The sequence below is a fragment of the Hydractinia symbiolongicarpus genome, chromosome 9 (genome assembly GCF_029227915.1).
Source record: "Hydractinia symbiolongicarpus strain clone_291-10 chromosome 9, HSymV2.1, whole genome shotgun sequence".
In the NCBI taxonomy this organism is placed as follows: Eukaryota; Metazoa; Cnidaria; class Hydrozoa; order Anthoathecata; family Hydractiniidae; genus Hydractinia; species Hydractinia symbiolongicarpus.
In genome coordinates, this window is record NC_079883.1 from 24,996,838 (window position 1) to 25,010,103 (window position 13,266).

At 34.1% G+C, this 13,266-nt stretch overlaps 2 protein-coding genes across 2 annotated transcripts; one reads left to right on the plus strand and one right to left on the minus strand.

The window, feature by feature from the left end:
- Positions 1–1,970: 1,970 nt before the first annotated feature.
- On the plus strand, positions 1,971–3,785 carry LOC130656782 (uncharacterized). The gene is made up of 3 exons (XM_057459702.1): positions 1,971–2,127; positions 2,976–3,087; positions 3,545–3,785. The coding sequence occupies exons 1-3, from the start codon at positions 2,048–2,050 to the stop codon at positions 3,722–3,724; spliced, it is 372 nt and encodes a 123-aa protein (XP_057315685.1). The 5' UTR covers positions 1,971–2,047; the 3' UTR covers positions 3,725–3,785.
- Positions 3,786–4,989: 1,204 nt separating this feature from the next.
- LOC130656781 (mothers against decapentaplegic homolog 4-like) lies at positions 4,990–12,715 on the minus strand. The gene is made up of 11 exons (XM_057459701.1): positions 12,384–12,715; positions 11,006–11,133; positions 9,711–9,746; positions 9,125–9,196; positions 8,468–8,737; positions 7,568–8,047; positions 7,016–7,114; positions 6,702–6,860; positions 6,515–6,607; positions 6,076–6,276; positions 4,990–5,797 (listed from the first exon to the last, which is right to left on the minus strand). The coding sequence occupies exons 1-11, from the start codon at positions 12,659–12,661 to the stop codon at positions 5,310–5,312; spliced, it is 2,304 nt and encodes a 767-aa protein (XP_057315684.1). The 5' UTR covers positions 12,662–12,715; the 3' UTR covers positions 4,990–5,309.
- Positions 12,716–13,266: the final 551 nt, after the last annotated feature.

Consider the following 13,266-nt stretch of genomic DNA (forward strand, 5'->3'; position numbering starts at 1 on the left):
GGATTACGCAAAGTAGACATTTAATATATGCTTTGAGAAAGCGATCTTTTAACTATAATTTGAACCATAACATGTACATTAACGTATGGTGCTTTGCACAAGCACAAATGATGACATAAACCCTCATGAATTGAACATTCAGTCTCTTTTCATTTTTCCAAGGAGTATTGGCTGTTCATGCATCCTATAACACAGCAGTTAGTCGATCTTTTTCCTTTTTTTGCTTTACTAGCCTTGTGTTTTTCTGCACTAATGTTTCGTTACCTCCATTTCTGCGCACGCATCTTTTTTTGGTAGCATTACGTAATGTTAATTGATGCGCGCGCAGGAAAAACACAGCACTATGATTGAGTGTATAGACTATATATTTTGATTTAAAACCTTCAGATTTTTTGCAGGAAAATAATATACTAGTTAGGCTATAATGTCCTAATTATACTATCATAGACAAAATAAGTTATTTGAACAATCTCACCCGGGGCCTTGTGTTTTAGTCGATATTGGAAACGAGTTTGGTTGGTAAGCACATTTACGTGTATAACTTTTATATCCACCATGCAAATTCTATAAAATTTGACCAAAGCAAGTAGTAGTACAGGAAAAAGAATTGCGCGACCAACAAAGATTGCAAAGATATTGTTGACTAAAATTTTAAATCTCCTAAATAAACTATTCTCTCTAGGGCCACCCTCAAAAATATAATTGGTTAGCGTCACCCAACCGACTCACTTTAAAAGGGGAAAGTCGAGTCAGGGAGTCTTTAAATTTGTAAAAAATAAACCAAACAACCCATGAATTACGGTTGTTTTGTCAGAATGTTATTTCGATAAGGGACTGTGCTGCGCTACTCAGTGCTATATTTTCCTGCTTCGCATTTATACGGCAATACAAGCGAAAACCATGGGAACGACTTGACTGACAAAAATCGAACTTAAAATAGAGGCTAAAAATACAGCTGGCGTACATTTAAAACAAATAACAAAATATGGCTGCGAAGTATATATAGCGTATTTGTAATTTGCGGGAAAAATATTTATCTGACCGACTGACTCAATTTTGTAATTAGGAATGACGATAACCAAAAATTTTCGACAGTGGCCTAAGTTGAGCTATTAAAAGTCTCCTAATTTAGCTACTAGCTTATTTAGGAGAAATATACTAATTTGCAGTAACATTGTAGACAAAAAGTACATAATGATAGAAGAAGAAATTTAAAAAATATATAAAAAGCGATTAAATGTCATTTATGATTTTATAAATATCATTGTTATATATATTTGTTTAAGTCTATTTAAAAAGGAGATCACAAAGCAATAGCTTATATGAAAAAGTAGTGACCACCTAGAGGGAAAAATATCACAATAGATGAATTTCTTTGTTTACATTTTCAGTTTAAAACCCCAAACGATGTTTCCGTAAGGAGAAATCTACAGGTCCACACCCACATCTTTTTTTATCCTGCCACGCAAATGCCAGAGCCAAAGAGCTTACTGCTAAAAAGTAAAAAATAAGGTCATGAGATGGAATCCACCTTTAGGACAATACAAAGACAGGACTGACACAAATACAACACAAACACACGAGTTCATGTAGATAAATTTATTCATCAGAAATTCACCAAAAAAGCAGGTCGAAAAGTAAAGCACCTCTACTAAGAAGGGGTCACGTCCATTTTTCGGATTCAAGATCGTTTTTAACAAACCCAACCAACATTATTTGAATTCAACATTAAAATTTATGGAAAAATGTAAATTTTTAAGTTTATACACTAAATACAATTGCCTCTTTCGGTAGCCAAACTTAATATTTTATGAAGAAATGACCATGCAAATCAACTGCAATGAAAATATTTCTCTTCAGTTAAATATTACGGTCATACTCTTAAAAACTTAGCTTTTGTTAGGACTCTTATCCAAACACATCAGGATTATAACTGTATTGTGTCCTTGTAATGGTGTTAAAACTACGTGCAATGTATTTTATAATCCAGATTGTATAATAAAGCTAGCTTTCTTTATTTCTTGTTTAGTTAGAATATATATGCACAATGCTTTTAACACGAATACTTCTAAGCAAGGCTGGATGGAGACCAAGAAGTCTATCTACTCCTGGAAGACAATGGATTGGGTAAAAAAAAAAAATTTTTGGATGCTATAAGAATTGTTTTATAAGCAACATGCATGAATTGTTATGCATTGTAGGTCTTAATTCTGGCTCCCAATTATTTTTTTGCTCACTTTTTTAAAAATTTTTTGGGGAAAAAGATTTTTTGAAATGATATAGCTTTCTCTTAGCATGCTAATTAAAGCGTATTTGGAGCTTTTTAACACTGTTTTAATGGTTACTGTTTTAATGGTTAAAATAATGGTAACTTTTCATCATTTTTATTCAAGTTCAGGTCAGACAAAAAATTGTTTTGATGTTAACAGGTCAGTCTGAAAAAAGCTTAAACAAATTTTTCCCCCTGAAATATCCTTTTAAAAGTTCCGAAGTCCATTTTCACCTTTTTATATGCTTTAATTTTACTAATTTAACATTTGAAACATTTTTTTATTCGAAAAGGTTATGTTTACTGTTTTAGCCTGTTTTTAAATTTAGAAAAATAAAAATGACGTCTTTTAAATAATTTTCCTCCAATGTGCTGACAGATATTTGTGCCAAGTTTTATGGTAATTATGATGTCTCCTTTAATACTTTCGATTGGAGAGGTTTACAGCTCTTTATGGAACCCAAAAACGCTCAGCCTAAATTACAATCTACATGGAAACTTTAAACAAAAATTAATAAATATTTGTTTTAACGAGATCTGATTTCTGTGGTTTTTATATTTTATTTTATAATATTCAGCTATATTTTAAATTTTTAGTGCGTTTCTTTCAGAACAAATTTTTTTTATGCAATAAATCTAACCCTAACGATTTCACTGCTTTTATTCGCAACTGTTATCTGAAAAAATTGTCTATACTTTTTTTTAGAAAGAATCGTCGTTATAGACACATAACAAAAGGCATGAGAAAAACTCAACGAAACAGAATAGCGTTAGCTGAAAAAGTTGAGCAAATGATCGAATTTCCTTACTTAACTCTGGTGAGTCTGCGTAGCATTGCGTAATGCCGCTGTTGTTCTTGTTGTTGTTGGCGGCGTCATTGTCGCCGTTGTTGTCGTTAAACTAGTTATGAACTATGTGGTTTTGTTCTTGATTTTAGGGGTTGTTGTTGGTTCTTGTTTTTGTTTTTTGTTGTTGTTTTTCTTGGTCTTGTTTCAGTTGTGCCATGACACTAAACTTTTTGAAAGCGTTGTGATGTACTTAATTTCTTGCATTTTAATACTTAAAACTGTCTTGAAACATTCTTGACTAAAGAATAACTCGCGTAACAAGCTTCCTGATTTTGTGCTAAGTTTTCTGAGAGATGTGACGCCATATTTAACCTAAAATGCTTAGAAGAAATGAATTAAGTCGTTTTAAATTATTGAGTGTTAAAATTGAAAACCTAAAGGGGGATTGTCTTATCCGCCGATATTTATACATAATTATGCTTTTTAGGAGGAAGATAACATCTTATTCAGAGAGGAACAGAATGAAATGGAGAGGCAAAGGTTAAAGTATCAGAAACGCATTTTAGGTTATGATGTGTTTGGTTTAGGACTTGGTAAACCGAGTTTTCTTGATCACTTGATGGTATCAGATACGCGGAGATATAAAGCGAACGACGAAATAGATTAAAGAGAAACTTCCATATACGTGTACAGTATTTTAATCGATGTAAAATATATATCTTTGATAATCTGCTGTTTTTAGTTGCATTGATTATGTATTACAACACTTCAGAGATAATTTCTTAGCTCAACTTATGTCAGAGTGTAACCTAGATTTAATTAATACATCAGTTCCATTGACTGGTAGACCCCCCTTTTTTAATATTTGATAAGGATTCGTTAAAACGCAAACAGCAAATGTAGTCGAGTAACATCGAGGTTAACTTGAATACCATATAATCGAACTATTACTTCGAACATTTATCTGTATCTCTTTTCACTCTTATCTTGTTGAATGTTGTTGGTGAATAATTATACATTATATCCTTCAATTAACTATATTCCTAACATCTGAATTCATTAATACTCGTGAATTGACATTAAACACTATCATAACATCGCTTCAAAATGGTTCTTCCTTCTACTCAGCCAGAGGCGCGTTCGTAAGATTATTTTACATTCGTGCTGTATCTTATCATAATCTCTAATATTCAAAATATTAAACAGTTTGGATTGATCAAACTTGACTAATTATTTGTTTCCCTTCAAATAAGGCTACTGCTACAGCAGTGTAAATATTTTAAGGGAAGGAAGTTTCGCAATCTTGACTATTAAGAAGTTTGTCTTAGAAAATTTAAATACAAAAAATTGCAAAAAAAATTCTTTCTGGTAAAAAGAACTCTCCCCTCGCGAAAGTTTTTTTCTTATGTTACTTTTTGTAATGCTAATCCGAAAACGTAATAAATCTCAAAAACACATCCTGTACCCTACTTGTCATGGTGATCACAAGCGTATTCTAAGTACACAGAAAGTCGATTGACTTTATTTTAGATCTGTTTATAAAATTCTGAGAATGCGTCAACATTTGAGTTTTATTTCACACATTTCTCTGTGGTCGCAAAAGTTCTTTTTCTGTGAAATTTGCGTTTATTTTATCCCGAGATTGTCTGTTCGAACAGTATCTGGAAAGAACCAAAGTGACCAAAGCGCTCTACATGTCAATCCAATGCCTTTGTTTAGTTGAAGCGAGTCGCAAAATAAAACTCTTAAATTATGACAAAGAATTTCGTCGACAGTTTAATTACACAGAATTTTTTCTTGTTGAAATTTGTCGCTCTTCGGTAATATTTAGTTACTCTGTAAATCTTTGGTGAAAAAGAAATCCGACTCCAGATGGAACAACTCTTTTCAAAACAATGAGCACGGTAAACACGACAAAATAAAAATGAAACATTACCACTAAAATGTACTCTTATAGACTGAACGTTCACGGCACACAGTATACATTGTCCATATATGTAAAAAATAAAAATAAAGTGTCGTATTTAAAATTAAAAAATCTAAAAAATATAATACACTTAAATATATAAAAGTTATTTAAAACAGGATAGCTAATTTTTAAAGATCATTCAATCTGCAACAGTAAGATCCCAGCTCCAATGTGAGGGCAGAACTTTCGTTTTTAAGAAATGTAGACTTTATTTTAAAAGAATTTCCAAACCGCGGTAAATTGGCAAAGCATCACAGTAACAAGCCAGGCGGAAATGTTTCTATCAACGATCGCTCGGCATTGGCTCATTGATAGGAATCTGGTGCAGAACTTCGTCCAACAGCTGTAAAGACCGATGCAGACGAACTTCAATCCAACATGGAGTCTGCTTTATAGACTGCCTCGGATAATCAGGACCCCAGCCCTTCACGAAGCTGAGACGGAGTAAACAAAGTCTGCGCAAGTCATCCACGCCGATAGTAGCTGATGGATGACTCATACTATACGCTGCACCTGCACCGCCAGCCACAGCAGCCACCTGAGCGGCGGCAGCAGCCTGAGCAGCTTGCGCTTGCTGTTTCATTTGTTCAAAACACATGCGTAAATCAAAAACTTTTATGTAAGCTTGAGGGTATATTTTGTGCACCGCATCGCCGGGTGAGCGACCAGCTTGTCTGTCTAGGTAGTAACTTGAAACGAACACACTTTGGTCGCTCAAACAGCGCACCCAAACATCACCTTCACCTCGTCTGTCAAGTTGGATACCTCGTCCTACAAAAAAAAGAAAAAGAATAAACCACATGGAGCATAAAATACAGCAAAGTAATGGCTAGAATTAACAAACGGCTAAACGAACGGCTATCAAACGAGCTAGTGGACGCACAAACAGATAAGCGTATGAAAGAATGCACGAATCTGTCGAATAAACGATGCAAATTAACTGAGTATTAACAAATGTTTCTTAAAAAAGGAACAAGTGAACGGAAAAACGGGTTATAAAAGAACTTGGCAATGATCCAAAAAAAACGCACAACATAAACCTAACATACCGATATGCAAAAGCGCTTTTTCGCTAGCCTCAGTTCTGTGAACATTTGAAAGCTGTCCCAAACAAAATCGATTTCCACCGTTACCAGAAGCATCCACGTAACCATCCACTATGACGCTGCTGCAACGCTGTGGAACTTTAAAGATTTCTCCCACTTGTTGATCCAATTCGTAATATGCAATCGTCGTCCAGAAATCGGGCGCTAAAAATGAATAAAAAAAAACAAAATGTGATAGCGCTTTTATAACCCATCTGTCAATCATGTGAATTTTGAGCATTGTGATTGGTCTAATTCCTATACCTTGAATTTTTTTTTCAGATCAAACGAAAACCGACAAAGAACGCGCTCCATAAAAAAGTAACAGTTAAAAGACAAATCCTATGAAGGAAAACAGAATAATACAGAACAAACATATCCTTATAACATTAAATTTTCTTACGAGGGTGTCTCGATAGAAGTCCAGACGTAGATGACTGTGACAAGGAACGAGAATAATCAACACCGCGCTGTGTAGGCTGTTCTGGTGGATTCCCTACGAAAGAATTATAAACATTTCAACACACAAAGCTGCTTTGATATCCGCATATTTTTCGGCACTTACACCGAAAATACAAAAGGTGACATACAAAAGGTTTGTCCGCCAGTCATGCTGCTCGAATTCGGTGATTGTATTGGAAAGGTGGAAACGCCCATGCCAGAGTGTGATCGAGAGGTTTGTACTTCAGAAGTGCTCGATGTTTGAGGACTTTGCTGGCTCATAGCAGACCAACTCGGCCGACTAGTAGCTAAAAAGTGAGAAAGAGTAGAGATTTTTTTATCATTCATTTTAAACCTAAAACAACAACGCTCATAATCTGAACGTTCTGTTTTTTAAAAAAACCTTTCATAACAGACTCAAATATACAATATATGAAGTCGTGCAAAAAAATTTTCAACTTACTGGAAGCAGACGATGAGGAGATTTGTTGACCTCCCGTCCCACTTTGATGATCAGCTAATTTCTCTATATCACTTGCACTTCCATGTCGGCTTATATGACCTGCGGTGTAAGATGATCAAATTGTAGTCCTTAACAAAGATGTCACGCTTTAACGCCTATAAATACTCTACAAATCCTACCTTTTAATCTTGAGGCTATTACTAACATACATACCTTAAGGGGATTAAATTTCGCGGTTGCTTACAAAAAATAATTTTGCTATCTGATGGAAATCGACATTTCCATCAGATGACATAATTATCCGCAACAAAAATTAAAAATGAAAAAATTTGTTCAGCAAAAACAAACGCAGGAGTTTATTTTTGCGAATTAAGGTTTTGTGTGCATTAAAATTCGCGTGACAAAAAAATGCGCAAATCGCGGAAGATTATTTCTCTTTGACAACAGAAAAAACAATCGTCAAATAATTATCAATAAAGTGCCAATTTACTCGAGAAAATAATTTTAAGAACTATGTAAATAAATTTAACAATAAACAACATGTCTACATACCAGCATGAATTGGAGATGCGGCGTGGGGTGGTACTGGAGTCAATGGTGGAGCGCTCGTCGACGACTGTGAAGATCGGTTGGAACTTGGTTGGGAATTAATTGCCGGATGAGGTGGCATCCCAGGGTGAGCCTGCATCATAGTGGGAGAGTTTACATGCGATGGAGCACCAGACATGGATGAGTGACTTGGCATGCCAGACGGCCGATGCATGTACTGGCTTGCAGACGAGAAACTGTTATGTCCAGACATTGAATGATGACGGTCAGAAATATGTTCACCAGGACTGTGAACGCCGTGCCCATCCTGTTGCATCATGTGGTCACTTGGTCGACGTCCTGCATGGTCTACGTGCCCTCTTCCTTCCATATGATGGTCCCTCATAGTGGGTGCTTCTACCGAATTGATTCCACCCTGCGGCGCATGTGGAGCCACCATAGATGGACTTGCGTGTGCGCCCATACTGTGTGGTGAAGTAAGGCCTAGTAAGACATTAAATGGTAGATTTCTTTTCTATATATGCTAGTAATATATTATGCTTAAGTATCACAACGGTATTATTATTATTATTATTATTATTATTATTTAAGAATATTTATACAGGATGTGCACTTCAATATAAAAATATTGCTATTAATATGCGTCCTGTTTAAAAGTTAAAATGTAAGAATAATCAATTAAAATTAGTTAAATATATTATACAATAAAATAAAATGAAAAGATCGTTGGTAAAAAGCATGACAAAAATTTAAAATAAAAAGAGACGGTTCGACGAAAACACTACGTAAAGAGATGTCACGAGCGTGGTAAGGCAAAGTAAAGCTCGTGTTTGCTGCAAGCTTTATGTACGACCTTTTGTTTTATAAAATCAATTTTTCCAACTAGAAATTATGTATATGTACCTGTTCCGTGGCCTGTCATATGACTACCATGGATCGGTGGTCGGCCTTGTAGGTTGGTACTTGCCATTTGGGAGTAACCACCACCTGTATGTGGCGACATGTCATGTTTTTCCACGTGCATAGGTACCATACTAGGTAACCCATGTCTTTCTCCGTGAACTGGTTGGTGTATTGGTCGGTCAATCTCGGGTTTTAGCTGAGGCGGAAACATGCGGTAGGGAATCTCGTTGTGTAGTGGTGGATGACCTGAACCAGACATCGACATCCCACCTAATGTGTGCAACATAATTTAGATTGCATAGAACACTGAATACAACCAAAACTGTCCAACATATAAACAAGTACAAGGCAAAAACGCGTGACTTTCAATCTGAATTTTTTGGACACTGATAAAATAATAATGGGAAAGTTTTTTATACGTGACAACTTTTTCCTGTCCATTTTACTTGTGTAAATCAAAGAGCGCAACAAAAGCTTTAATTGCCAACATGAATAAAAACCTAGCAAGAGATGCAACGACTTGTAGAAATTTCGTGTTGATATTTTTTAGATTAAGTTACAATTGCGTGGTTGCAATTCAATGTCAGATTGAAGCAGAGATATAACACAAGCAAATCATTGACAGAATCTGACAAACATTTTAAATAAGTAACATACCTCTGTAGGGTGGTACGTTGAGATCACGTGGCTTGAAATCTCCATGCGTTGGACTAAGTGCACTATTAGCATCTAAATAAACAATAACAACAAAATTATAAACTCAAAAACACTTTTTAACACTAGGACTTCTTTGAATAACAGAAATCGTTACAAATAAGCATCAATTTGAATTTACTTTTACTTGACTATTGATTATGTTATTATACACAATTCTAAATGTCTACACCAAATAAATAATCTTCATGGTTGTGCAGGGCATTCAGTTTTAATTGATGTGAAAAAAGCGTCAGTGTTAAAATGACCAACAATAATAAATATTATGGAAAACAGAGACAAAGAGAACTTGCTACATTATTTCTGAAGTAATTTACAATAGAAATGTATGTGAATATCTTTTTTATTATTTTTTTTTTTATTATTTTATTTTTACGTTATTGTTTGTTATTTGTATTAATTCAAGGCTGCACTTCATATTACTTAAAATGTAAATGCTTTTTTTAGTTCCAATTTGCAGCTGTGGCTCCTCTGCTATTAACGACACAAAACATAGCACATTGATTACGAAAAATAAGCCAAAACATACCAGAAGTGTGCTGTGATATTGATAATGTAGATAAGTCTAAGATAAAAAAAAATATCACATTAAAAAATTTACAATTTTGCCAAAGTAGATTTAAAAGACATAGTCACTTTTGCAATTTTTGTGAAAGGAAGTTGTGAAGCATTTCTTAGTTTACAGTTTTTTACCATCATGCACAGAAGAAAAGTGCTTGCTGAGCTTATTTTATTTTGGTTTTGATATGCATTTAATGATTGATTGTACCCCAAAAGTTAAAAAAAAAAACAGTATTTTTACCCTTTTTTAAAATCCAAAAATTTTTTAACGGCAGATAAATAAAAAGACCAAATAGAAAAAATCTATGGGACAATTGTTCTGCCTGGAATATCTGGTTCCTGGCCAGAATAAATGTTTTGCATGCAGAATCACTATTCTAGCAAAATAGACGAATGTTTTCACCAAAAAACTGCACTGGCATATTTTTGCTCCCAAGTAACTCAAAATTTTAACATAACGTGTGATGATATAGTCAGGGACAATTTCTAAGCATTTAGAGTAATTAAATAGATTTTTCAGTTAGTAATGAAATCAAATGACCTTTTGCAATATGTAAAACACACATAATAATATTTCCCAGACTTGATTAAGTGTGTTCCTTATATGTTTGAATAGCAGCAAATCAGGAAAAGTATACAGGCAAAAATGGAAGCATTTTTATTTTTGATCAAGGGACAAAATTTTTTCCACTGCGCCAGACCCAACTATAGTTGGCTATCTTACATCAGCTAATTATTTATGCTAAATTTAATTTTTGATTATAAAAACAACATATATGAAACAACTCTTCCTTGCAACTTACTTCTTTAATTTTATTAAGGTGAATCTTTTTTCACAGTGGCATAAAATTAAGAAAAATTTCGGAGAGTTCTTGTGGTGCATGACTTGTTTTTTTTGTCCTGGATGACATTTCTTATCGTTTATTATTATTATAAATACTTACCCAGGGTAGCCTCTACAGTTCCTACTATACTGTTCTCAATAAGAGTCCAATAAAGGAGTCCTGTTGTAATTAAAGCCAATGTTTGAGCTACAAAAACACCAAACTAGAACAACTGTGTAAGATATTAGTCCTATTCTCATGCTGGAAAAGGTGAGAAGTTTAATTCATGCTTTTTTAACCTCTGGCATAACTCAGCCAGGGTTTTAACCCACAACATTAACTTCTCCGGATCTATTTGGTCAGCATTGATCCAATCTGATTTTATCATCCAAGTATTACTTTTAATTATTTACATATTTATTATTTAAAGTTGACTTACCTGGTGATACAACTCGTTCATAGTGATATGGGTTGATACAAACGTTTTCACACTTTAGGTCGAAGGCATACTGACAATATGCTGCATGTTTTAACTCGTTTTTATGTAGGTCTGGCCACCTCCAGATTCTAAGAAAGTTATACAAATGATTTGTTAAGGTGCACATGCCAGCTACTTATTAAAACCATAAATTTTAAGCCATTTTAAGCTAAATCTATTTGCAAAGAATCAGCTGAATCCTTAGAGCCAAACCTGACTAGAATAGCCACAAGGAATTGTGAACATTGAATTTTTAAAACAAGGTGGCTGCTTTAGAAAGAATCTGTAAATAAGGAACACTTTACTTATAGCTAAAGAAAAAATAGGCCATAGAAACACATGGTACCATGCTTAATACCTTAGGTTGTAATACAGAAATTTGAATTTTATTAAGAATCCTTGGAAGGTAGTACATGTTGCCTCCTGGGAGAGATAATTTCATATTCTCAAATGTCTTGACAATCAACAGTTCTATACAACAAATAATTACAAACACACAGACTGAGCATATTGATATAATAAATTGTGTGAAAATTCGTACTAGACTTCGTAAAAAGTTTGTATAAAATTAAATTTGTATATATTTGTGTAAAATTCCATACAAAATTTGTATAGATGTCCCTGTCTGGTGAGTTTTTGCCTATTAGCTAAAGTTCCAGGTACTAGTAAATTTAGTTCAAGGTTTTGCTGGAAGGATTCGCCTGTAAAAAGTCCTGTTTTGACATGAATTGACATTTGTCTGCTGCATGTCAACAAACGTGTTTTGCAATAATACAAAAATATCACACACCCAAACATCGAATTTTATGGTCGAGTTTGTACATACAGCATGTTGGCAGAAATTTGTCACTGTGAATAAAGAATTTTTGTTATCACACTGTTTTTTATCTTGCCAATTACTATTAATGCTGATGTGAGTTAGAAGGGCTGGTTGGTGTTGAAGATTGACCTGACAAAGCCAACTCCAGAGAATATCCAATAGAATAGAATTGGTAAAACTTGCTTCTCTAGAAGCCTTTTTCCCACATTGGCGGCTGCTAGCTAAATGTCTCTCAAAAGACATGTCATTCATTCACTAGATCTGAATTACATTAAAGTAAGACAAATTTTGGTTCAGAAAAAAAAACAAATTTCTCACATTGTAACTGATTTAAATATATGTTAATATTTGAGAATGGGAGTTCGATAACTGGAACCTTAAATTTACTATTTGTTCCTGAACTAGTCTTGTTTTTAAAAAAAATTGGCATTATATTTTGCTGGTGGACCACCCTCCCTGTGTAGTTAAGTCTGGAAGGCAACCTAGCAAACAAATGGAATATTAAAAATACTAACTTACCGTGCATATATAACATGGGGAAAACCTTTTCTTCCTGCCACTTGAAGTCTACCATCTAAAGTTCGTTGGATCGTAACACATTTCGTAGGGTGAGCACCAGCAGTTGTTATGGATGTTATTAAAGCTTCAAGCTCGTCCTTTTTCTCCTTTAACTTTTTTATTAAGGATTCTATAGCTCTCTTTGCAAAAGATTCTGATTCACCGCCTTGCCTGTGACACATTAAACTATGAACAATACTGAGACAAGCATCATTTGAGGATGGCGCCGAGACAGCCATGTTGTTTTTAATTTTTCACACAACAAGCACGTAAAAAAATTGAAGGTGATGGAGAGCGCCGCCTGTCTAGACAGACTTCGGTACATGAAAATATCAGGACCTGAAATAAAAGATATCACAATATACAGTGCTGGTTATATATTTAAAATTGGTCAGTAAAAATAATTTTATTTTGGTTAATAACGCAAAGTTTTTTGGGTAAAATCTAGTCTTAGCGTAAGAAAATACTACTAGCTGGTTAATATGAGGCGCCATAGCGGACAAAAGTAAGACATTTTATTTTGTGGTGCCCAATATTATTTTTATGCCAAAGGTTTTTTTTTACGGCATGATTTTTTTACGAAAAAACTTTTTACGATATAAAATATTTTTGTTATGGTAGAATTTTTTTTTTACTGTTATGAATTTTTTTTTGCGGTATGACTTTTTTTATGGCACAATCATGTATTTATTTTTGTATAACTTATTTTTTATGAAGTAAAATGGTAGCTCTGAACACACGGTGTTTATTATTGAAGCAATAATGGACCTTGATGATGAACTGACCTCTTTGGTCCGCGCTGTTCCTGGTGAAATTGTAAACGCTCAGCATTCCTTGTCATCAG

Bases quoted from the DNA above. Each gene is read 5' to 3' on its own strand.
- LOC130656782 (XM_057459702.1), top strand. From the start codon at position 2,048: ATGCTTTTAACACGAATACTTCTAAGCAAGGCTGGATGGAGACCAAGA. The intron at 2,128-2,975 runs GTAAAAAAAAAA...ACTTTTTTTTAG, and splicing joins CCTGGAAGACAATGGATTGG to AAAGAATCGTCGTTATAGAC. The intron at 3,088-3,544 runs GTGAGTCTGCGT...TATGCTTTTTAG, and splicing joins AATTTCCTTACTTAACTCTG to GAGGAAGATAACATCTTATT.
- LOC130656781 (XM_057459701.1), bottom strand. From the start codon at position 12,661: ATGGCTGTCTCGGCGCCATCCTCAAATGATGCTTGTCTCAGTATTGTT. The intron at 11,134-12,383 runs GTAAGTTAGTAT...TAACTTTCTTAG, and splicing joins CCCCATGTTATATATGCACG to AATCTGGAGGTGGCCAGACC. The intron at 7,115-7,567 runs GTATGTAGACAT...CTTACACCGCAG, and splicing joins CGCATCTCCAATTCATGCTG to GTCATATAAGCCGACATGGA.